Source organism: Chanodichthys erythropterus, chromosome 5 (assembly GCF_024489055.1).
Source record: "Chanodichthys erythropterus isolate Z2021 chromosome 5, ASM2448905v1, whole genome shotgun sequence".
Lineage (NCBI taxonomy): Eukaryota > Metazoa > Chordata > Actinopteri > Cypriniformes > Xenocyprididae > Chanodichthys > Chanodichthys erythropterus.
The window spans coordinates 7,397,292-7,423,406 of NC_090225.1; the positions used below are offsets into that span (position 1 = coordinate 7,397,292).

At 37.0% G+C, this 26,115-nt stretch overlaps 1 protein-coding gene across 3 annotated transcripts; it reads right to left on the minus strand.

Annotated features, from left to right (window-relative positions):
- Positions 1-202: 202 nt before the first annotated feature.
- On the minus strand, positions 203-24,961 carry ccar1 (cell division cycle and apoptosis regulator 1). 3 transcript variants are annotated; one of them, XM_067385845.1, is made up of 27 exons: positions 24,913-24,961; positions 23,406-23,555; positions 22,993-23,165; positions 21,482-21,616; positions 20,368-20,400; positions 20,010-20,206; positions 17,605-17,731; positions 17,375-17,488; positions 14,718-14,910; positions 14,489-14,630; positions 12,536-12,691; positions 11,924-12,149; positions 11,717-11,830; positions 10,896-11,062; positions 9,973-10,183; positions 8,868-8,951; positions 7,757-7,945; positions 7,479-7,670; positions 6,541-6,759; positions 5,826-5,961; positions 5,604-5,692; positions 5,373-5,519; positions 4,106-4,229; positions 3,816-4,001; positions 2,107-2,312; positions 1,901-2,001; positions 203-796 (listed from the first exon to the last, which is right to left on the minus strand). In XM_067385845.1, exons 2-26 carry the CDS (start codon positions 23,515-23,517, stop codon positions 1,945-1,947), a joined length of 3,729 nt encoding a protein of 1,242 aa, XP_067241946.1. In that variant the 5' UTR covers positions 23,518-23,555; positions 24,913-24,961; the 3' UTR covers positions 203-796; positions 1,901-1,944. The 3 variants fall into 3 exon arrangements, with proteins under 3 accessions (XP_067241946.1, XP_067241943.1, XP_067241944.1); XM_067385842.1 differs by having other exon boundaries at positions 203-2,001; XM_067385843.1 differs by lacking the exon at positions 24,913-24,961 and adding an exon at positions 24,335-24,394 and having other exon boundaries at positions 203-2,001.
- Positions 24,962-26,115: the final 1,154 nt, after the last annotated feature.

Sequence of the window (26,115 nt, forward strand, 5' to 3'; positions counted from 1 at the left end):
AGAAGAAATAGTAACTTTTCACATCTGTCCTGCAGACTGTCATCATCTTGTAGTCGGTACAACCCTGATCTCCTTCATGTCTTCCACTATAAACCCACTGCTATTACAGTGCTGACAGAAATATAGAAATGTTTACTTGAATAAAATATTTTGGTTCCACTTCATATTAGGTGTCTTTAACTACTATGTACTTACAAAAAAGAGACTGTTTTATACAATTTATTTATCATATTCATGTTGTATTGCAAAACACTTGCTGCTATTGAGGTGGGATACGGGTAAGGTTAGGTACAGGTTTGGTGGTATGGTTAGGTTTAAGGGTAGGTTCAAGTGTAAGGGAAGGGTCAACAGTGTAACTATGGATGTAATTACAGAAATTAATTTATAGCTGTAATTACATGCATATCATTTTGAAATATAAGTACAATGTAAATACATGTATCCACACAATAAATACATTGTATCAAATAATTAATGTAAATGTTAGTACACAGTAGTTAAAACATTTAATATAAAGTATCCAATCATTTAAATGCCTATGTGACACGACCAACGCATGCACCATTTCAGAATGGCCCAAGCAAACATCCTGCAGTCATCAAAGTAAATTCATCAAAACACTTTACATATCATTACAATTGTCAACAAGCCTGTGTCAAGAAGTATAATTGTGTTTATTAAGCCCTTCCTTGTAGTCGTCTCTCATAAAAAGTGCATGCATGATTCCTCCAGCTCAGATCAAACAAATGTTGCCATCTACTGGGAAAAACTGGCATTGCAAAGTTCCCAAAAACCCCTGTAAATCCAAAACAAATGGAGAAACCCAAAATTAACTGAGTGAAATGTTAAAATGAAGCACTTTATTTATTTTCATTTACCGGGACAACCATAGAGTACACCAGAATAGAAAAATAATATGCACTTGGTTGCTTTGGGCTCATTTCCACTCAGCAGAAACCACCCACTGTAATCATTCTGCTCCAACAACAGGAAAAACATAAAAAACAAAAGAATTCACTGCCTTCCAAACAATTCCAGGATAACACACTACTGGAAAAACACACAATATCCGACTCACGCTATTCTGACACATTACAATCACTCTGATATGAAGTACCCAGGACTCAGAATGGACTCGACCTCAGTCAGTGCATCTTTAACAGGGTAACTGCCTTGGTTTTGTTTGCAACAACAAAGAACATGGCCCCATTCACACAAAGTTACCCTGGTAGGATTACACAGAGATCACAGAACAAAGCAACAAGATCAAATTAAGTAAAAAAATAAGTCTGAAAGAATATTATTCAGGAATTAAGCTGATATGCATGCGCTAATTTAAATGCATGCGCAGGTGTGACCAAAAACAAACAAAAGATATATTTAACAAAACATGTTTATCGTTCACTGTTTGTCACGGAAACAATTAAAAGGAATCAAAAAGCAGCTCATTGTGGATCCTAATAAAATCCTAATTGCTGTTTCTAAACTTAGTTTGATTTAAACATAAATAACACTTTTATTGCTAAATAAACTCTGCTAATAATTCACGTACTGGCACAAGTTGTGTATTATTTCAACAAGGAAATATGCTGATAAAGCAAAACATGTTAAAATTACTAGCAACTGTTGAAAAAGGCCAAAAAGCTTAAGTGGATTAACAAGTAACCAAAACAAATTTACATAATTCAAACATATTTTCTAAACATGAGCTTGTTAAATGTAATCATTTGACTCTGATCAAATTAATTTGTCAAAGACGTATTCTTAAATATAGAATTATGACGAAACGGAGAGTTCACCTCCATTATTATTAAAACTTTGTACACAGAAACCAACAACAACATCAAAAAAATCTAAATGAAATTAGCTTCGGTATTGTGTTAGTTTTAAGCTTATTTACATATTTGAAAGGAGATCAGATGTGGATGAGCTGGAGAGGAAAGTTCACTCATCTGAGCCATTAGCTTGAGTTTTTGGGTCGCTGTCTTCAGAAGGGTCACCCTGCATTAAAAATAAAAAAAAACACATATATCATTCATTTAAAAATACTGTACAGTTTCAATAGTCCTGCTCACCATTTACTACACAGTAAATAAAGGTTCATACGTTTGATAAAACCCCCTGTATCTCCTTCATGATGGTGTCGAGGCTGGACACTGTGCTGTGGAGCTGTTGTTCATAGCTGCCTTTCTGCTGGTCTGAGGCTCTCAGGTTGTTCTCCGTGTCTCTGAGATTGTTCTTCACCTCGTCCAGCTCCCTCTGAAGGCTGCGGTTAGCTGCTTCTAGCTCTGAAATATGCTTTGAATCCTCCTCTACAAAACAAAAAGTCTCAGTCAGCACATGTAATGGTATTGAGGTTACGAAAAATTATTGTTTTTTAGTTTATGGAATTAACCAAATTTTCTTTTTGTAAAAAAATAAAATAAAATAATAATCATTGCTGTCGGGCAGAAACCTTGCATCTCCAAAAACAACACTTTTCAGGAAATAGGACAAACTATTTTTTTTATTAAAATAACACTGTTGTCAAAGATTACATTGTGGCTTTATATATGGTCAGACACTTGCATGTGTCATTATATTATTAACATTTTACCAAAATCATTCTCAAATAAACAGCGAATTTCAGACATGGCAGCATCTGAGGCAGTAAGTGCATCTCATTACATTTTCGTCAACTTACAGGTTATAAAGTTTATTGTAGCTATCTGGGTGCTCAGTTTTTTTCCATCATTTGAGCAAAATATCATGTTATTAAAGATGAAGTGCTACACACAGGCTATTTAAGATAGTACTGACTATGACTCAATGACAAATGCTAGACTAAGACACTCTTCTCCGCTACTCCAATACATAAAACATTAGCCTTTTATATATAGTGTTGGGGAAAACACTATATATAAAAGTAACGTGTTACAATATTGCGTTACTCCCTAAAAATTGCTATACTTGGTTGGGGGGGCTGGGGGGTAAAAGTGAAATGAATAAGCCTCAGGCTAAAGGAAATGCAATTTCATGCCTGTACAGTAGAGGGCAATTCAAACAAATCTTTTAGCTGTGATGCCATTCTAGACTGTAAAAGAAAATGACTAAGGAGAAGAAAGTACTTTAGTAATAAAAACGGGGGGAAAATGAAACACAAATGTGTTTATCTAAAGTCATTTTAGTAAGGTTAATTTGGATCATCGAAGGTTAAAGACATTGATTAAATTGAGATTAAATACATAAAGTATATTTGCATTATTTAACATTTAATTCTTGCAGGTTTGCATAATATCCGAGTTTGTTTTTCACTGTTTTTATTAATTTTGAGGAATACTGAATCTGTTTTTCATTGTGAACAAGCAGAGATGGTCCAAACTGTGTGCACCACTTCTTTCACGATTGAGGCAGAGTGATGATTTACCGACAGTTTGAGGATCCAATGGAGTTAAAAAGTTTATTCACAAGCTCTTTTTAATACTTTCCATTGGTTAAATATTTGCAAAACCCACTGATAGACGTAAAGGTTGACCATTAGTAATGATTTATGAAAAAAAAAAAAAAAAAAAAAAGACAAAATATGGAGACACAAGGCATCTACAAAATATTAATTTTAGTTTTCTAAAAAGAAAACTTAATTTAAAGAAAATCTAAACACAAATGCTAAAAATAATAAATAAGCATTTTGGTCCAGAAGAAAAAAATCCTTATTGTTGACCTCAGCTGATGAATTTGAGCACAATTTGAGTTTTGACTTTGATATTGACATTTTCATAACAATCAGACATAGTTGCTCAAACACACAATAAAAATGAGACAAGTGAGACTGTTACCCATTTTAATGTCCTGCTGCATGAGCTTCTGCTCAATTTCCTCACGGGTTTTCTCACTCTTCTCCAGCTTCTGCATCATGCTTCCCACGTCCACTATGGCTCCTTTGTAGTCGATCAGGCTACCTGACTCACCTCTCTCCTCTGATTCCCGCTTGATCTTCTGACCAGGCAGCAAGATTTGGTTACCTGCGGGCACACACAGAGGGTTTCAGTCAACTCTAGCATCATGGATATGTGCTCTAGTGTTACAAATAAGCTTGTTGGTTCCAGCCATCATCCTCTTTGCACACCTAAAAGGTTGTCTATTTGAGCATCAGAGGTCAGAGTGGGGCTAGGCTCATCCTTGGGTCTGTCCGTCAGTTTTCGATAATGGCAGGACTCTTTAACCAATGGTTTGTTTAACAATTTCTTCACCTGAAAAAGAATATAAACAAGATACATTAGTCTGGTAATAAATATTCTATGTATTTCGCAACTAAGAAATTGCAGGTAACATTGTGTCCTGAAGTCACTGCTTACATTTTCTCTTATTCTCTTTTCTCATACTAATAGTTAAACTGATTAAACAAGAACATAATAATACTAATATTATGGTAACCATTTACAATAAAGTTTCATTGTTAACTAACTATCTCAACATTTACTAACACATTTTTAAGATCAAAAGTTGTATTTGTCAACATGCACTGAACTAACATTAACTTGAACATTTTTATTAAGTAAAATGAACAAAGATTAATAAATGCAGTAAAAATGTTGCTCACTGTTACTTCAAATTAGTTAATGCATTAACTAACGTTAACAAATGACATCTTAATACAAAGTGTTACCAATATGATTAACACATTTTTATTAATAACAATAATAAAAGCAACAATAATGAATAATATATTTGTTATATTATTATTATTAACTAATGTAATTGTTACATTGAATAAAAAAGATGATAATAACGTGTAGCTTAGTATTAACATTACTAAAAAAAGTTAATATTAAAATAATATAATCATGCTATATTTATTATTATTATTATTATTATTATTATTAAATAACAAAAATAATGTAATAATAATAATAATAATAATTAATTTTATTCCAACATAACATTAAATGTATTAATAATAATATTATTGTTGTCATCTTGCTTATTCAATGTAACAATATTAATAATCATAATAATATAACTGTTAAATTGAATAAGCAAGATAATAATAATTATTATTATTACTACATATTCATAATATTATATTTACTAATATTATTATTAGCCAAAAGCTAAAAAGAAGACACAAACAAAAGTTAAGATACAGTTAAGAATCTGAAAAATTCAGCGTTTTTCGAATAAAAACAGTCAAATCCACTCAATATTTCTCTTAATTTTCCCCATAGAAATGAATGAGCAAGTTTTAAGTCAGATTTTAAGAAATACATAAGCATTATAATGAGTAAATTACTGGAACTTTTCAAAATTCCAAAACATGGAACTGAAACTTTCCAAACTTTCCAAAGTTCCTCATCAAACCTTCCCAAGTAAGAAGTAAATGTGAAATACAGCACCTGAGCTCTGGAGAGATGCAAGCCCAGTGTGTACATGATCTCCTCCAAGTCCTTCTCCTGCAGGTAGCCGCAGTGACTCTGGTCGAAGTACACAAAGGCCATCAACAGATCCTTGTTAAATGTCACCATCTGCTTTTTCTTCTCATCCTGCGGACAGATTGAAATATTGAAGTATACCACTCCTCTCTCTATTAGAAATATGTAGTGCTGTAAAAGTAGATCTGTTGTTACTTTATCTTTAGATGATCTCTCTTTGGATTTCCGGTCATCTCGACGATCGTCTCTTCTGTCCCTGCCATTGGAGTCTTCGTCATCTTTATCTGAGGAGCACAATATGAATATTTTCATGTCACTTTGATTTTGCTCCATTTTAAAACAGATCCATGCAATTCACGATCAAAAGTGTGTTTGAGGATCCAGGTGCATTTGCTTATGAAACAGTGTGACCTTTACCGTCGTCATCATAGTCGTCTGCTTCTTCTGCCTCCAAGGGGTCATATTCATCAGCGTTGTTGTTGCTGCTTCCATCTTCGTTATCATCATCATCTTTGGATTCTTCTCTCTTAATACCTCTCTCTTTCTCCTCATCCTTTAGCCAGGAGACACAAGTTGAGGGGCTTAGTGTTGTTTTCATATAAAAAAAGCTTAAAAATGCAATTCATTTGAACAAATCACAACGCCAGAGCATTTAACAGACATCTGAATGAATCACAGAATCAATCCAAACAGGGTCCCCACAATGACAAATCTGTGTGAATTCCCCCCCCCATATCTTTTCCAGTTGTTCATGATGCCAAATAAACATGTGTATGAAAAAATCTAGCCAATGAAAGAATGTTTGGAGCCAAGTGTAACTACATTCACTGATCAATATTCACTACAGAAATTTTCATGATTTTCTCACTATTAATTCTCACTATTAACTATTAACCACAACTTTTGGCTCAAACTCCTAATTACTGCTTATTAATAGTAAGTAAGGTAGTTGTTAAGTTCAGGTATTGGGTAGGATTAAGGGATGGTTAATGGATAGTTAAAAATGGACCCTAAACTAAAGTGTTACCCAAGATTTGAATAATTTACACGACTCTTTCAGGAAACAGCTTTAAAATATCCCAATATTTCCAAGTTTTTCATGGTCGTAGGAATTCTTTAAGTATTTCCCCACCTTCCTCTTCTCATCCTCCTCTCTCATTCTCTTTGTGACCGGCTCTCCATTTTCTTCATCCTTCTCCTTCTTTACATCTCTCCGTTCTGCATCTTTTTTAGCTTTCTCTTTTTTATCTTTCCTCTCATCCTTGCCTGGAAGAGAAGCGAGTGCTTTGTAGATCCTGTAGCCGAAGTCTCGTTGAAGCATCTCATTGAACAATTCAGCAAACAAAGACACCTGGAACAGATATCAAAAACAGTGTTATTTTAGTATCATTGATATACTATTATAGTTTTTATTAATATTTTGAATTAACTTTTATTTTTATATTTTAAATTCTTATTATTATAGTTTAGATTTTAGTCATTTTCCTGGGTGTTTTTGTCATTTTTATTAGATTTGTTTTTAAAATTGTCTATATAGTTTTTATTCATTTTTATTTCAGTTTTAGTTATTTTAGTACATCAAGTTAAACTAAATGGCAATGACAAATGTACAGTCAAACCAAAAATTATTCAGACATTTTTTATATATTTTTTACTAGTGGGTGCAGGACACTATAGTTCATTTATGTGAGTGAGGATAGCAAAATAAAGTAAACTATGACATATTATACCCAAAAATTCTTCATACAGTGGACTACCAGTAAAATTGATAAAAATTTGGAACCAAAAAATTATTCAGACACTTTGACCTGGTTTGACTGTAACCTTGGGAACTGTTTATTTTCTTTTTTAGTGTAGTTTTAGCTCTGGATGAATATTTTCTGAAGGTTACTTGCCTCCTTTCACTAATAAAGACAACCATTTACAAAAGTATAGCTGAAAGCAGAATATTGTAATTAATTATATCAACTGAAGTCAAGCAAAATGTCCTAAAACCTGTTTGTAGTTCATAGGCAATGTTAATTTTTTTTTTTAATCATTAATATGCAGCAACTACACAGTGATCCTCACCTCAAAGGAGTGCTCTTTATTATCCTCCAGTCTGTAGTCCAGCAGCACACTCAAAGACATGATGCTACAGTCAAATTTGCCATTCTTGGCAGCCCAGTTGGGGTGGACGATAATGGTGGGCTCATCTGGCAGAACATAACGTCTCTCCCTGCGCTGACGTTCTTGCTCCTCCTGTCGCTTTCGCTCCTCTTCCTGAAAAGAAACAATTTTTCCATGTTTGCATGCGATTGATTTAGACAGGCTCTCAATAAGAGCAGAAACCTCTGGTCTTCTCTCACCTCTCGGTCATCCTCCAGTCTGCAGGACTCATCCTCCTCCACACTAGGAGGTTCAGGTTTCTCAGGCTCCTTGGACTCCTCTACCTGCTCCTCCACCTTCAACTGTTTGGTGAGGCGAGCGATCAGCTGTGATTTCAGCCCTTTAGAGCTCAGTGTACGACTCTCCAACTCCTTTCGTAAGTCATTGACCTGTGTGCAATTAAGTTTTATCATCCCCTTAAAGGGTCAGTTCACCCAAAAATTAAGCTTTTGTCATAAATTATTCACCCTCATGTCGTTCTTAACCCGTAAGACTTTCGTTCATCTTCAAAACACAAATGAAGATCTTTCTGATGAAATCTGAGAGTCCTTGATAGACAGCCTTCACAACTAGAACTAGAACTAGAACTCAAAAAGTTCATAAAGAGATTGTAAAACGAATCCATATGAATTAAGAGGTTTAGTCCAAATTTTCTGAAGAGACTCAATCACTTTATATGATGAACAGATTGAATTTAGGCTTTTACTCGCATATAAACATCGATCAGCGAACATACACAAAAGCTCAGCCGAACATGAATGACATGCAAGAACAAACCTCTTGCGTAACCAATGAGGTTTTGATCTCGTATGTTACAAGTTTGATCTCGTCATTCAGTTTCGATTGAGCTTGCGTATGTTCGCTGATCAAAGTTTATATGTGAGTAAAAGCCCAAATTAAATCTGTTCATCATATAGTGATCGAGTCTCTTCAAAAATTTGGACTAATCCGCTCAATTCATATTGATTAGTTTTACCATCTCTTTATGAACTTTCTGAAGCATCAAAGTTCCAGCTGTGGAGGGACAGAATGCTGTCAAATTTCTTTAAAAAGATCTTCATTTGTGTTCTGAAGATGAATGAAAGTCTCGCGGGTTTGGAACGACATGAGGGTGAGTTATTTTGGGGTGAACTAACTCTTTAAACACTCCATGATATTAAATCAAATGTTACATTTTCATACTTGTTTTTTTTAACAAATACACTACCATTCAAATTTTGAGGTCACAAAGATTTTTAATATAGATGTACAAGATGACATGACGCTAAAAAGTTTGGTCTGCAGCAGATAAGCTGCTTGTGGGAATCTCACCTTCATGGATTTCGGATCAAGCTTCGACCAGTGAGTTGGTGTAGTGACTTCTTTTGAATCATCTTCGTCTTTATCGTCCTCCTCCTATGCACGTTATGTGAAAGAGAGAGGAAGAGAGAAAAGACAACATTGTGTTAACGCACCACTCTCAGACTCCAAAGGAGTTTTCTGAAACAAAAGTTGATCCGTGCAAGAAGCAAGGTCACAACTGTCTCTCATTGTCTCCTCCTACTGAGCTCTTGATTGGGTAAAAAAAAAATTTCCACTGCTAGGAAGCTCTATAGCTTTCAGAAACAGATCCATATCCCACTCATCAGCCAATCAATGCCAGTTCTGTGGAATACAAAAAGATAATCAATGACAGTGGGTTTAAGAGATGGACATGGGACAGATGCACTCAGAGAAGGTCTCCAAACCCTACGTCTATGTTAATTGCTGTTTTTTTCTGGCCCACATGTACTCTTTTAGTTTGTTTTCTTAAACCCCTAACCAGAACTGTCCTCGGATAAACAATCTCCCTGGAAAAATCACATCCACAAAGGGTCTAGACACAGTCCAATCAGAGAAAAGTGTAAATAAAAAAAAATTAAAAAAAAGAGACAGACAAGAGACAGAACTCAGAGAGTTCGGCAGATACTGAATTTCGAACAGGAAACAAAACAATCTAAAAAACACACAAACATCATAAACGCAACTGGCTCTCCAGATTCCAGCATTCATTTCTCAATTGTTCTCATTGGTTCATGCATCAAATTTCAGATCAAATGTGTTTTAAGTTTGTTGGAAATTTCAGGTTATGTCAATCAGGCCATCAATCATGTAATGGGCAGAGCTGGAAGCTGTTTTACCAGTTGACGCTGGTGTCATAAAGTAGGATCTAAGCTCTTCCGCTGTGTGTGAGACTGCGTGACAGAGGGAGAGCAGGAAGAAATGGGGTGGAGGGTCAGGGATGAGACAGGGATGAGAGGAAGGGATGGTAAAAGTGGGATCTGTATGATGCCTGTGATACTTGTCTGTTTCTTTCTGTGTTTTCTGACTGTTTTGTTTGTCTATTCCTGTGCCTGTGAGAAGCGGAAATGAGAAGAGAGAGATTAGCGTTCAGTGCCTGTTCTCCATCAGCCTCCTTCCGTTCAGCCAAGAGTTTCTCTGCCAGCTGCTCCTTGAGTCCACGGGACAGCCCCTCCCACTCTGAGCGGGTAGGAAGACAATGCCAAACATCCGGGAGAAATAAAACCACTGTCTCCACATGTGCGGGGACTGTCCGCCCTTTGTGAGTCTCCTCAGGGCGGTGATAGCGTATCTCTGCAAAACGATACCTGTCGCAAAGGAAGAAGCGCGTTGGAAAGAAACATTCTGTGAGACATCACCCATTTCCCCCAACACACACACACACACAGAAAGCTGCGATCCCCTCGACCCCCCGAATGAGACGCATATGAAAATACAGTCTGCGGAACTCCACGGGGGGTTTCTCAGGATGAACGGCAGCCACGCATCAGGGAGGTCGACAGACAATATCGACAGCTAAACAAAAACTACAATGACCCCTCCCCCTTTGCGCCAGGCCCCTCCCATCGGCACCCGTGAATCTGAACCGGTTGGTCGTGAAAGATAGCTTACGAACCCCCGGGGGTGTGAGAGAAGGACAGATTCAGACACAGTGAAAGCAAGTTAAATATGTAAGATATTTAACACAAGGCAAAGGTCAGAGAGAACAGAAAGTAACAATGGCGGCGGCGACTCCTCTGGCTCTGCTCTCGGAGCAAAAGAATCAATGCATTCACCACATATATAGATATAGAGGCAGGACTGCCACACACATTAGCATAAACATTGCAAAAAAAAAATAAAAAATTATGAACACAAAAGCATCAAACATGTCAGGAGATACACTGCTGTATCAAAACCATGCAGCGGGTCACAGATTTTGGATGTTGTCTGCTGGGCCTTTTTTTTTTTTTTTTTTAAATATTAAAGATGCACACATGGAGATGCGTCGGCACAAATCGAGAAAGAAGCTGTACTTACCACTGGGTACATAAACTCAGATCAATGCCTGTCAGAGCCTTACAACAACGAATGGCTGTCTTTATAAGGACCGAGGCATCGTTTTCCGGGTCTGCCCCGTCCAAAGAGGGAGACCAGTGACCCCCGATGGCCATGGCCTCGTCCTTGCCCCGCATCCCCACCAGGAACTGAAAACAGAGGAGTTCAAATGGGTTACGCAACATTGGGAAGCTGCTGAGCACTCTTGAAGGCGCTGTATGCGGCGGACACAGGGAGAGACAACATCAGACGAGCTTATTCCACACAGCAAAGCGTTCAGCAATGGAATAGGACAGAGACATCACAGTCAGCTCCCCAACACCTTTAGAAACACCCCACATTAAACACAGGAGTGGACAAACATTTTTCAGTGTCCAGGGGAACAAGAAAATGAGTTTCAGTGTAGATGACATTTAATAGATTACAACATCAGAATTCTGGAAGTAAAAATCCCAGATGGAGCTAACATGAGCTCAGAGGTCAATAAATGATGGTATTCATGTTACAAAAGACTTCTATTTCAGATGTATGCTGTTCTTTTGAACCATACAAAAAAGGCTAGATGGTGTTTTCTGGTACAGATACAGACATAAAAACCCAGAGTTAAAACATTAATGTTTTGCAGGATTATAATAGCTACAGTCCCCGACACTGTAATGATGTCGATCCCTGTGAAATACTACAATATAAGTGCAAAAAAATTTACATTAAAAAGCACATAAGTTAATGATTACATAATGCAAGCTGATTACACAAACCTAGTTAGTTTGTTGCAGTTAGTAGTGTAATTCAGAGAGCTGTACCTTGATGAGGCGGGCAGGGTGCTGGAAGGAGTCTCTCAGCTCTGCTGGATCTTCTGCCAGAGCACATGACTTATGATACAGCTCATCTAGACTAGGGTTGGCCAGCAGCATCACCTATAACATCAATATTAATCATGACTGTCAAAAACCACTGAATCAAACCTGGAAAAAGTATTACGTTAATTAGAAAAAGATGAGGGGCACTACCTTTGCGCTATAGGTGTGGTTGGCATCAGGTGGGTCCAGCACAGCTGTGTTCTTCACAAGAGAGTCCACCTCTTTATGCATGATGTGAAAGTTACAGTAGTTTCCAAAGTTGAAAGGTCGTGTTAAGGGAAAGGCGTCCACCCAGGTAAACACAGCATCAAAAAAGTCACTGGGGATGTAGAGGCTCTGATACCTCCGCCGTAACTCCATCACGTCACAGTTGAAACTGCAGAGAACAGAAAAAGACAGTCATGTATATTTTCTGTAGAAAGCTAATCTTTAGTGATTTGTCTGATTTTTTTTATCGATCATTTGTCGGCAAGACCTGGCGAACCACATGATTTTTGTCAAAGAGCCAAGTTTGGCTCACGAGCCATAGGCTCCCGACCGCTGCCTTATCTGTTGGACTGCACTGCTGATATTCGGTATGCAAAATGACTTTTCTATATATTGTTGTCATGCTGGTAACATTAACGTTGAATTATTGCCTGGACCTGTAGAGAAACAATTTCATTCTCCCATGTCTGGGATGAACAAAACAAAACAAAAACTATACCAAATTTGCATCTCAAGATATCCGTCAAGATACTTCCTCGAAAACAATTAACTTACCCATCAAGAGAGAATTTGGAGAACTGCACAGTATATCTTGGGACGACTCTGCGTGGCCGTCTTGGAGAACGTTCTCTACGAGGAGACCGGTCTCTAGAACGTTTCCTTGTGGGTGTACGTTCTCTTGATCTTCTTCGCTCTCTCTCTCTTTCCCGACTACACAAACAGAGGCAAAATAAAGAATGAGCATGTAGAGCACATTAAAATTCTCAATACCCAATACTTTTTCTGGTTGAAGTAATTGTAATCTCAGTAGGGATGTCACGAGCGGGGTGGGGGTGGGTTAGGGCTGTGCGATTAATCGTAATTGTTTTTTGCCAAATTTTTGCTTCCAGTGATTATGAAAACAAGAGGTAAAATGATTATTGTGCTGCTGCCACATTCAGCGTGTGCTTTTGTTCTTTCCTACGCCAAACTTAACATTCAAATCAGCCGAATAATGTTGTAAAATGCAGTACACTGCTGCTAAACTGCAGGATGTGCCTAACATTAAACAGTGTCGTTAAAAGTGCATTAAAGGATTAGTTCACTTTCAAATTAAAATTTCCTGATAATTTACTCACCCCCATGTCATCCAAGATGTTCATGTCTTTCTTTCTTCAGTTTAAAAGAAATTAAGGTTTTTGATGAAAACATTCCAGGATTTTTCTCCATATAGTGGACTTCAATGGAGCCCAAACAGTTGAAGGTCAAAATTACAGTTTACAGTGATCCCAGACGAGAAATAAGGGTCTTACCTAGAGAAACCATTACTCATTTGAAAATAAAATTTGTATACGTTTTAACCACAAATGCTCATCTTGAACTAGCTCTCTTCTTCTTCTCTATTTGAATTCCAGTAGTGTAGACACTGCTAAGTGTATTACTGCCCTCCTGTGGTCAAAGTTTTAACTAAATTGTCATATACAATCTTCTAGTGCAAGTATATAACAATTAGTTCAAACTTTGACCTGAGGAAGGCAGTAATACACTTAGCAGTGTCTACACTGCTGGAATTCAAATAGAGAAGAAGAAGAGAGCTAGTTCAAGATGAGCATTTATTGCTAAAACTTATATAATTTTTTTTTTTTTTTAAATTTAGAAAATGAGCGATGGTTTCTCTAGATAAGAACCTTATTCTTCGTCTGGGATCATGTAGAACGTTTTGCAGCTGCAATGAAACTGTAATTTTGACCTACAACCGTTTGGGCTCCACTGAAGTCCACTATATGGAGAAAAATCCTGGAATGTTTTCATAAAAAAAACTTAATTTCTTTTTTACTGAAGAAAGAAAGACATGAACATCTTGGATGACATGGGGGTGAGTAAATTATCAGGAAATTTTAATTTGAAACTGAACTAATCCTTTAAGCCTCAACAGAGACACTATTTCCCAGGGGGTTTTCTGTTCATTCGGTCTGAGATGGAGCAGAATGCGCATAAGCAACAGTCAAATAGACTACACAAAACTGTCAAAATGCCGTTTTGGTAAGTATTCTCGTAAACACAGTCGGTTATGTCTGAAGTGAATGTAAACAGTTGAGAAAGAAAAACACCTGTGCAACAGTATATTGGATCCGTGCATTCTGTCTTAAAGTGACAGCAGCCCAATATTACTGCTTTAGTCTGTGCCATTAATGTTAACCAAACAACAAAAGACAAATATAAAATCACTCACTGCTCTTGAATAAATAACTTATGTAGATTTAATAAGGATTAATTTATATTTAATGTATACAGTGAAGACTATCCAGTGTTATTTTACATTTGATTACTTTATTCAGTTTCTGTTGTAGGCTATTATTTATCCGAGTACCACTGTTTGTACATCTTTTGAGTGACCTTTTCTATGAAAAGGATAAACGACAGGCGTGACGGCGGTGCACCAGGTAATGTAATTGTTAGACTGTGTAACACCGGTAACAAGGACTACCGCAGCAAGCCTAACTCTCAGATGTATGTTTGAACGCTGACCTGCGGTCATCCTTCCTCAAAATGAGTTCAGGTCGGTCACTGCGGCTGGGGAAGCGGGGTGAGGGGTCCACACGCCTCACTTGTTGTGGCTGATGCATCATCCGCACCGGGGGCTGCAGCAAACCCCCTGAGAACACAGAGTCTACACACGGCACAGAGAGAGAAACGGGAGATCAGATTTGATTCTGTAAAAGCGTGACTCTGCAAAAGGTCAAGGGGGTTGATGCACCTTTAGGGGGTGGCTGGGGAAGCAGTGGCTGTGGTGGGTTCTGCAGAAGTGGAGCCAGAGAGGCAGCTGAGAGCTGAGCCTGCAGAAGAGATGGAGGAGGTCCCTGGGCCGGGACGCTGAACGTGGTGGGCGGGGGTAGAGACTGCATCATGGTGGGACCTGGTTTCATCATGTTCGGGCCTGGTGGCTGGTTCTGAGAAGATGAGACGGAGAAAAAGGGATGGGTTTGCTAGTATGTACAACCATCAAGATAAGAAAAATCACAATATCTTTTTAATGAACTAGTGCTTGACTAGAGCTGGGCGATATAGTTCAATAGCTCAGTTCAATTTATAACTAATATATTTTGACATCGAAAATCATGTATTTAGCCTGAAATGTCTCAATGTTTTGTTATTTCCCCTTCAATTAAAGGAAGGTAGTAAATTTCAACCAAACTGCCATTGCTTTTGTGGAAATTAATTACATTTATTAATAAATTAAATTAAATCGACTAGCCCTAGTTCAGACAACAAACCAACATCTATAAAAACAAAAACAAACATATTGCTGTATATTAATTCATCAAAAAACAAACATCAAAATGTTTATGACAGCTTTCAACTAGGGGCTATAAAACAAGCCTTTAAATAAATAAAATTAATCCGTCTCCAATACATAAAGTTTAGATAACCTGTTTTAAAGGATGGGAGGAAAAGGTGCCTAAATGAGTGAGAAGCACTAAGTAAAAAGAAAATAAATGGTTAGAAAAAGCTGGAGACTGAGGAAGTAGAAGCACTGCTGTTATCATTTACCACTTTTGGCCCCTGTTGAAAGAAAAAAAAAAACAGTTTCTTTCAAGAGATAATGCAAGGCAAGCATTCTGGGCATTTCAAAAGGAGTCTCAAAATTATTGTTAGTTACATAAAACAAAACAGACAGCAGTCTGCATTTGCTTTATCAACATGCACCTGCTCAGTGTGACAATTGAGTCCAGGTGTAGAGATGTCAAAAGTACAGGTAATTCATGATCATGTTTAAAATAAATAAATAAATAAAAATAGCAGTAGTAACAATACCAGACTTTCTTTGTTCTTCATTTTATAAAAATAAAAATTTAAACAGTGTTTATTTGATAAATATTTGCACCCACATGCCATTATTTTAATTTAACTTATTAACATTTATATATACACTGGGTGCAGAATTATTAGGCAAGTTGATTTTCTGATCATATTTTTTTTCCAAGCACATTTTACCAATTCCAATCCACATCAATCTTAATATCTACTATTAATATTGTTTTTAATCATTTATAAGTGATATATTATTGTTCATGAAGGCTGGAAATGAAAAATGCCTTATATTCAGGTGTGCAGAATTATTAGGCAGGTTTTCTTTTACAGGCAAAATGAGCCAAAAAAGAGATTTAAGACTGAAAAGTCAAAAATTATTAAATGCTCATGAGAAGGACTCAATACTAATGCAATACTAGAAATTGCAAAGTTAAAGCATGACCAAGGGACAGCAAAATGCTCATTGGGTCAGCGGGGTCATACAAAAACAGGTGGAAAAGAAAAGACACATGTTAACTGCAAAATAATTAAGAATTAATGTGAAGAATTAAGTGAGAAACCATCAGGAACCCTTTAATCTCCAGCATCACCATTTTCCAGAACTGCAACCCACCTGGAGTGCAGAGATGGACTAAAAATGATCTTCCAAAACTTGCAGCCAGATTTTGGAAGATAAATTCTTCAAACAGTGGTACGAGAGGATGTGGTAATGGATGTGGTAATTCTTCACCTTAATTCTTAATTATTTTGCAGTTAACATGTGTCTTTTCTTCTCCACCTGTTTTTGTATGACCCCGCTGACCCAATGAGCATTTTTCTGTCCCTTGGTCATGCTTTAACTTTGCAATTTCTAGTATTGCATTAGAGTCCTTCTCATGAGTATTTAATAATTTTTGACTTTTCAGTCTTAAATCTCTTTTTTGGCTCATTTTGCCTGTAAAAGAAAACCTGCCTAATAACTCTGCACACCTGAATATAATGCATTTTTCATTTCCAGCCTTCATGAACAATAATATATCACTTATAAATGATTAAAAACAACATTAATAGTAGTTATTAAGACTGATGTGGATTGGAATTGGTAAAATGTGCTTGGAAAAAAAATATGATCGGAAAATCAACTGGCTTAATAATTCTGCACCCAGTGTATATTTTTTAATGAATTAGCTTAAGGTAATTAGTGTTAATCATTATAAAAGGCAAAATTTCACTGGTATTTGTACTACTAATATTATGGTATGAAATTTAAAGGGGATTTTTTTTTTATATATATTTAGAAAAAAAAAAACAGACTACAGCATCCCCCCCCCAATACAAAGTGCATTAATAGCACAGCAGGTGCTGATTAGCTAAAGATGGAATCTATGGATTGAAAAATGTTCAATTACAAATCCAACACGCAAGCTGTGAGCTGTAATACAGGGTAGGGTGAAAAAGCAGCAACAGCAACTCGTCTTAGGTGGGCGAAAAGAAACCCAAGGACATGTGACTAAAGCCTGTTTGTGAAACAGGAGAGTGGAGGAGTGGATCAGGCAGAAGATAAAGGGGAGGAGAAGGACAGAATGGGGATTTGGGGCACAGGGGTCAAGTGGCGTGGGTTACATTTTGTCTTGAATCCACCGCAGAATGCATGTCAGAGTAGCGTGGCATTCCTGCTTCAGAGTAAAAGCTGGACAGCTGTGGGGAAACCTGAGGTAAGGGCTGAGGCGGCTGGTGCTACATGGAGATTGAGAACACAGGAATCAACAGCAGCATCATGACACACTGTGGATGCAGAACCATATCAGACTGTATCTGCCACGGATCCATTCAGACTATGTGGGTTTGCTTACCGTTTGGTTGGGCAGCTGAGGTAAAGTCTGAATGCGCTGGGCATTCCATTTGAAAGGCATGTTGGGATTGTAGACCGCTTCCACCAGAACACGATCACCGACTTGAGGTGTTTTGCCCTTAACCGCACTACAAAGACACACACACAAATTAAACACCTGACCTTTCATCTGCGTTTACTCTGTCAAAAAAATTCTGATTTTTTAAACACATCTGACACAGATCAGGGGCCTATACCATGAAGCCGGATTAGCTGGCTAGTCAGGTAATTTTCAGATTAGTTTGCGCCAATCCTGGGTTTTAGGTACCATTAAAGTACCTTGACTTTTAGTGGTGTTCATAGCAAAAATAGTAACTTACGCTCCACGGCTAACCTGCTCCAGAGCAGGTTATGTTCTGGGTTAGAGATTTCAAACTGAAATTGGACCAATCGGATTTAAGCTAAGTGACACTGACACACCCAACGCAATAAAGTTACTCCCCCAGTTTCTCTTCCTCCAAATTAAAGGTCATTATATAGTAAAAACAAATATTTAACGATGAAATTGTCTGGTTTTAATGATAATATAATTTATATGATTTGTATAATTATATGATCTATAATGTTATTAATCCATTACACACACGTAAGTTTAGTGTAACAGTAGTTATTAAGCACTTATTTTCGATGAATATTAATATATATAGATCATATGTAATATAGGCCTAAATAAGGAGTAAATATACTCTTTAAAAATGACTACATATGACTTTGTATGTTTAAGTCTCTATCGCTATATATTATCAGCTATATAAACTAACTTCACAACTTTCACTTGCACTGATAGAGAAAGATCATTTCTTTTATTTGTCCTCTTTCACAGACAAGTATTTTCCATTAGTGTAAATGCATTTAAATTCTTCATTTTCAGCGAAATAGTTTTGAATCGCGCTGGCTCTCTCGCGAGAAGTGAATCACAGTTTATTTCTGTTGCAAGGCATGTGATTGGCTGTTTGCCACTGATGTCACGGATTCATGTGCACGCTATCCACATACTCAGGATCAAAGCCTGAGTTGACAGAGAAAGTTGATGATCAGCATCATGGTACCAACAAAGCCGGATTGGAGTGGTTTGGTTTTGTCAACTCAAAACTAATCCTCCCCTGAGTACAGGCCCCAGGATTTGTTGCACAAGTGTAAACACAAATATCCACAAGAGATCCAATTTTTTCGCATCCATTCTGAGCCACTTCCAAATGTGGTTTTAAATCAGATACATATCCGACATCTAGCAGATGTGCACTACTTTCAGCTTTTTTTTTTTTTTTTTTTAAGAGGTGGAAACTTTATATCCTAGGTGATAACTTCGCTGTTTTTGTGTAAACTCACAGCTTCACCATTAAATTAAGATGCTACAGACACATAATTCTCTCTGTTGTTAATTCATTTGAAATAAATTTTAACATGCTACTTTATTTCACTTCAGAATTCTAGATCTAACGACCTGTAGATAAAATAAAAACAATTACTGTTTTCAAATTTTGTGCTGCAATCATCCATAACAGCTTTTAACTTATCCATGTTGGCAAGTAATCATGGTGCATAGTCTTCACTGTATAAATATAGATTATCCCTTATTAAAGTTATTCAGTCAAGAGCAGCGAGTGATTTTTTTTTCTGTCTTTTGTTTGATTAACATAAAAACAAACAGCAGCAGGAATATTAGGCTGCTGTCACTTTAAGAGATGCACGGATCCAATATACTGTTACACATGCATCTTATCTCACGTTTAAGTTCATTGAAGACATAATCGACTAAGTTTACGATGATACTCGACAAGACGGGCAATTTTGTGTGAATGACAATTTTGTGTGAATATGTCCATGCAAGCTCAGGAATATGTGAAAGAGTATTCGCACGCTGTGAGACGTGGCATTCTGGGCACGCGGTTTGAATGTGTATTGCTGCGCATACAAAACTTATCACACAGCGCACGAGTAGCAAACTGAGAGACACAGTACTGAGGTACTTTCATGTCTACATGCGCTTGAATATTTAAATTGGCAAGGCTTATAAACGCACAAATTATCAACTTCTGTGAAGATGCAGCACTGGCCCGATCAGGCAAGTAACAGTTCCATCAACTAGCCCAAGATTCTTTCACGCTGGCCCCAGGCCATCGGGCAGTCCTTATTGTTGAGCCCTGATGTTGCATAGTAAGCAATCACCAACAGAATAATTTTGGGCGGGGATTAATGTAAACACAGATATCAGATACCAGTCGTGTCTAAAGTGAATGTAAACAGGAGGGACAAAAAAATTGGATATGGTCAAAAGATCAGATCTGTGCATTAAGCCTTGCAGTGTAAATGCAGCCTTTAAAAGACTGATTCACAACTCAAACCTGCACATTTACTATAAAGCACCTGAGCTGAAAGAAGACATCCTCATCGACAAAGCCGAAAGTGTCGTGCAGCTTGCTGACAACCCCTGTGAAAACACGCTGCTTTTGAGGTTGGGTCTGCTGCTGGTGGCTGGAGCGGGGGGTCGGGTAGGACACGGTTATCTGTGCAGTCTGCTGCGGGTTTGACAAGCTCAGGCTGGTGGGCAAGGCAACAGGGGGCTGCAAAACACACATAGCACCACTGTCAGAGCATAAACTCTTCATATCTGGCAATATTAGGGGATCTCTTGCTTCTTTTTACAAATTTTAAAATGGCGACATGGGATTTCCCAGGAAAATTCAAATGTGATGCAAATACAGCATTTGGAAACACAGTGTACCTGTGATAGCAGGGCTTGTTGGGGCTGTGGAAGCTGTCAGAAATAAAGAAAAATCAAAAGAACACATTAACCATAAGCCACAAATTAAGTGAAATGAACAAATCTGGATTGAGTACCTTTTGGATTGGATACATTTTTTACAGGTTAACTATAAATATAAGCTCCGATAACTATACTATACCATTCAAAAGTTTGAGTTAGGTATAGATTTTTTTAATGTTTTTGAAAGATGTCCACCAAGGCTGCATTTATTTGATCAAGAATACAGTAAAAACTGTCATATTGTGAAATATTACAATAATTTATAATGTTTTCTCTTTTAATATATTTTAAAATGTAATTTATTCATGTGATGTCAAAGCTGAATTTTCAGTATCATTTCACGATCCTTCAGAAATCATTCTAATATGCTGATTTCCTGCTCAAGAAACATTTTTATTATTATCAACGTAGAAAACAGTTGTGCTGCTTAAAATGGTTGTGGAAACCATGATATTTTTTCAGGATTCTTTGATGAATAGAAAGTCCAAAAGAACAGCATTTATTTGAAATAGATATCTTTTTTTGACATCATAAATGTCTTCAATGTCATTTTTTACCATTTAATGCATTTTTGCTGAATAAAAGTATTACTTTTTTATTTATTTATTTAAATCTTAGCTTTTTTTACACCACAATTAAATGATGCCAGTACAGAATAGAAAAATATAAATTGAAAGGTACATGGTATTTGGATTCACAATCAGAACTGACCACATCTACCAAGAGTGAGACTGGAACTGAGTCCTGAGAGTTAAATAATGCAGACAGGCACTCATGCACTGCAGCACTTGCCCTCTTTTGAGTAAACGCTCTGCGGACTGCAGTCCTTTTAGTTCTTCTGTCATGGTGTATACAAATTACACACCTGACAGGCACTTTTATCTAAAGAGACTTACAGTGCATCCAAGCAAATGCATTTTACCAGCACATAAACTCACTGGGAATCAAATCCATGACCTTCTGATATCACAACGAACAAAACCTTCATGATAAAACTAGGGCAACTACTATCTTTAGAAAAGCTAAGAGGTGAAGTGAAAGAGGTGGTGTGTATGAGACTGAGCGTGTGTACCTGATGTGGGACGTTGTAAAGGGTTTGTTGAGGTGGAGGTTGTGGCGGGGGGCCTTGAGGTGGCTGCTGTTGTTGTTGCTGCTGCTGCTGCTGCTGCTGCTGCTGATACTGCTGCAGGGCTGAATTGATCTGCGACTAAAATAAAACACACCAGTGACTCAAGACTGCAGGCTGGGGGAAGGGCTCAGGTTACAGCGCTCCAACAACTGAGCATGCTAAAAATGCAGACGATACAATTCAGAATGAAGGAGGAAGCAATTTATACAACACAATGATCAGGTTAGGTTTAGGTGCTACTGTGCAGTGTTATGTGCACAGAATATACAGTATAATTACTACTATTTTTGGAAAAAAAGTACTATACTAACTATTTTTCCACAGTAAAAGATGTCAGTATTGTCACTTTAAACAGTAGTGTGCTACTCAGTAGTCACATTTTGTAAAGAACAGTTACTACACTAGCTATTATTCCACAGTACAAGTATACTACTCAGATTTTGCATAAAACTTAATTCTTGGCAATACAATTAAAGAATGTATTAAAAATGTTACATTAAAAGCCGCTGTAATTGCTTCCAGTTCACTCATCAAATACTAGCATTTTTGGAAAATAATAGGTAATAGACTAGCTATTATTCCACAATAAATGCCTTAAAACAGTAGTATGCTAATCTGACAAATAAAATTATGCCTTAATTCTTAGCAATCCAATCAAAAAAAAGTAAAAAAAAAAATTATCAAAATACTACTATTTTTAAAAAATAAAATAATAATAATAATAATAATAATAGGTAAAAGTTAATATTGTTGCTTTAAACTGTAGCATGCTTTTCTGTTGTCACATTTTGTGTAAAAATAAAAAAAATTCTTAATTCTTGGCAATCCAATCAAAAATGCATATATATATATATATATATTTTTTTTAAATCGTCTAATTGCTTTCAGTTCATTTATTAAATACTACCATTTTTGGAAAATAATAATACTAGCTATTATTCCACAGTGAATGCTTTAAACAGTAGTATGCATCTCTGTTGTCACATTTTGCATAAAATTGTGTCTTAATTTTTGACAATACAATCAAAAAATTATTCAAAACATTACATTAAAAGCTGCTGCAATTGCTTCCAGTTCATTTATCAAATACTAGCATTTTGGGAAAATAATAGGTACTATACTATTATTCCACAATATATGCTTTAAACAGTAGTATACTACTCTGTTTACATTTTGCATAAAATTATGTCTTAATTCTTTGCAATCCAATCAAAAAATGAGTCCTGTTAAAAGCCAGTGTAACTGCTTCCATTTCATTCATCACACTGGAGATATTGCACACATTCTGCTGATTGTTATCTTGAGGGAATCCAGAATAATTTGCATTCTGTTCACAGTATACACACTACATACTGTAGAAATATTAAGTCTAGTATGTTAGAATGCTATTCCAAACAAAGCCAAAGGATTTATTGTGCAATTCCTCCAGTGGTGGATCACAGCCAGGGCCTCACCTGCTGTAATGCAGCAGCAGCGGCTGCAGCGGCCTGCTGCTGAAGTGCTGCGGTCTGCTGCGAGAGCTGGTAGTTTGCAGCTGACTGTGTGTTGAGGGAGGCTGCAGCTAAAGCTGACTGCTGAGTGTACATCGGAGACGCTCCCAAGAGGGACGGCTGCTGTACTCCTAAAGCTATGGGAGAAACACGTGACATTGTAACTGCTATCAACATCATTTAAACAAACACAAGCAAACTTTGACCTGCCAATGTAAACCAAACAAAAACATTGTAAGCTTTGACACACACAATTAGAGAGCTAGAGCTACATGAGCTAGAGATCTTTATTAATGCATGTTTCAACTAACAATTAAGTAATTTGTATTGAAAGTAAAGTAGTGCTTGTGTTTATGTAAGTATTTATGATGACTTACAGTGTAAACTGTTCAGGTCCAGGGACTGTCCTGTGTGGCCGGGTTGTGATACCGCTGTTGCGGCAAACTGGGCCGCCCATGGAGGGTTCTTCTGCCCCCCGAACTGGGCCATGCTCACGTTTTCTGCTGGACCAGATGGCAGATTGTTTCCTGTGGGAACGGTATTCAAAAATTGGAAGCTCAAAACACTACAAGCATAAAACTGGTTGGACAGGAACTAAAATACAGTAGTTGTTTCAGTGGCTGCCTGCCAAGACAACACTTCTGATTACCACAAGACATGCAAAATCAATGGTTATTGATCTTTGTAACTTCACGCGCTCCCATTGCCCAAGACAAGATTCGAAGGGCCCTCATTTATAGGCTATATGATATTTTATATTGTATTACTGCTGCAAAGATTCTTATTTTTAACCTTTCTGAAACAGAAACTGGGGCTCTGCACAGATTAAAATAATCAAGCTTATGATTATTCTCATGATTTTTTAAATAGTTAACATGTTTAGTTTATTATTAAGAAGAGAAAATCAAAATTTTATGTAACAAAATTAGCTGTAACAAAGATATGCAATAACTGAGAGCTGTGTTTGCAAACTTGTTAAATTTATTTTAAATATTTTTTAAATACATCTTGAGAGCCAGTGACTCAGAAAGCACACCGACATGCAGTCTAGTTAGGGAGCTCAGTGGATTTTGAAACAGCCAATGCCATGTGTCAGCTCACTAAATTTTATGTAACAAAATTATTTTGCTGATTATTAAATTCCCCTTTTATTAAAAGTCTAGATTTAATTCATAACTACAGTGGCTGTAAAAAGATTTATATCGTTTACTGAGAGCTGTGTTTGGAAGATTGTTAACTGAATTTAAATAATTTCAAGTTATCTTGAGAGCTAGTGGCTCGACTGCTGTCTAGTTAGGGAACTTACTAGATTTTGAAACACAGCCAATGCCATCTGTCAGCTCCAGAACAACAGCAGACTGTTTACAACCTCTTCCTGCTTTCAAAACTCACTAAGTCCAGATCCAGCAGTGAATAAGACACATTCATGTCCTCATGATCATTGTTCATGTCCTCATGACCACTTTTACACAATCTTTTATCTGCACTAGCTTAGCACAACAACGTATTCACAATGCAAGCTAAGAAGCTAACGGAGCAACACAACAACACTGACCTAACCATTTAAAACCCCGTGTTATCACCCTCAACCACTATGAAGTGTATTAACTCAAACTAAGCAGCAGTCTCAGTGGTAGAGTGTAAGTCACAACTGTGCTGACTGTAGTGTTTTGTTTTCAGCAGTGCTGCTATCTGATTCGGGCCCTCGCCTGAGCACACTGTCTAGTTTTCTGTCCGTGCACTTTCTAGTCTCATTTAACGTTACACCTCAGAAGTATATACAGAGTACGCAGCACAACACAGTGCATGACAAAGCATTAATAATATAACAAAACTTCTGCCAATATATATGCATGCAAGCTAGCTGTTATTGTCGCTGCTTACCCTTCGTCCTCTCTCATTCACCGGTTGAGACACACTAACTGAAGTCTGGATGAAGCGCATGCGCAGATCGTTTGAAGCACATCAGTGAAACACTGATCCAGGGTCGGATGACGAAAGATAAAAACCAGACAGTGGCGCACACTGACTTGAAATCAAATAATACATAATACACACAAATAAAAAATAACACACTCACATAATACATATATATAGGTGTATATATATATATATATATATATATATATATATATATATATATATATATATATATATATATATATATATATATTATGTGAGTGTGTTATTTTTTATTTGTGTGTATTATGTATTATTTGATTTCAAGTCAGTGTGCGCCACTGTCTGGTTTTTATCTTTCGTCAAAGTGTCGTGTGTGTGTATATATATATTAATGTGTGTGTGTGTGTGTGTGTGTGTGTGTGTGTGTGTGTGTGTGTGTGTGTGTGTGTGTGTGTGTGTGTGTGTGTAAGTGAAAATGTAAATTATATATACACACACACAAGAAAATAACATATAGTGGGTATACAGTGGGTACGGAAAGTATTCAGACCCCCTTAAATTTTTCACTCTTTGTTATATTGCAGTCATTTGCTAAAATCATTTAAGTTCATGTTTTTTCCTCATTAATGTACACACAGCACCCCATATTGACACAAAAACACAGAATTGTTGACATTTTTGCAGATTTATTAAAAAAGAAAAACTGAAATATCACATGGTCCTAAGTATTCAGACCCTTTGCTGTGACACTCATATATTTAACTCAGGTGCTGTCCATTTCTTCTGATCATCCTTGAGATGGTTCTACACCTTCATTTGAGTCCAGTTGTGTTTGATTATACTGATTGGACTTAATTAGGAAAGCCACACACCTGTCTATATAAGACCGTACAGCTCACAGTGCATGTCAGAGCAAATGAGAATCATGAGGTCAAAGGAACTGCCTGAAGAGCTCAGAGACAGAAGTGTGGCAAGGCACAGATCTGGCCAAGGTTACAAAAAATTTCTGCTGCACTTAAGGTTCCTAAGAGCACAGTGGCCTCCATAATCCTTAAATGGAAGACGTTTGGGATGACCAGAACCCTTCCTAGAGCTGGCTGTCCGGCCAAACTGAGCTATCGGGGGAGAAAAGCCTTGGTGAGAGAGGCAAAGAAGAACCCAAAGATCACTGTGGCTGAGCTCCAG

Excerpts from the sequence above, each read along its gene's own strand:
- ccar1 (XM_067385845.1), bottom strand. The coding sequence starts at position 23,517 with ATGGCCCAGTTCGGGGGGCAGAAGAACCCTCCATGGGCGGCCCAGTTT. Across the intron at positions 14,911-17,374 it reads CGGTGGATTCAAGACAAAAT|AACCAGCCACCAGGCCCGAA; the intron begins GTAACCCACGCC and ends TCATCTTCTCAG. Across the intron at positions 7,946-8,867 it reads TTGATCCGAAATCCATGAAG|GTCAATGACTTACGAAAGGA; the intron begins GTGAGATTCCCA and ends AATTGCACACAG.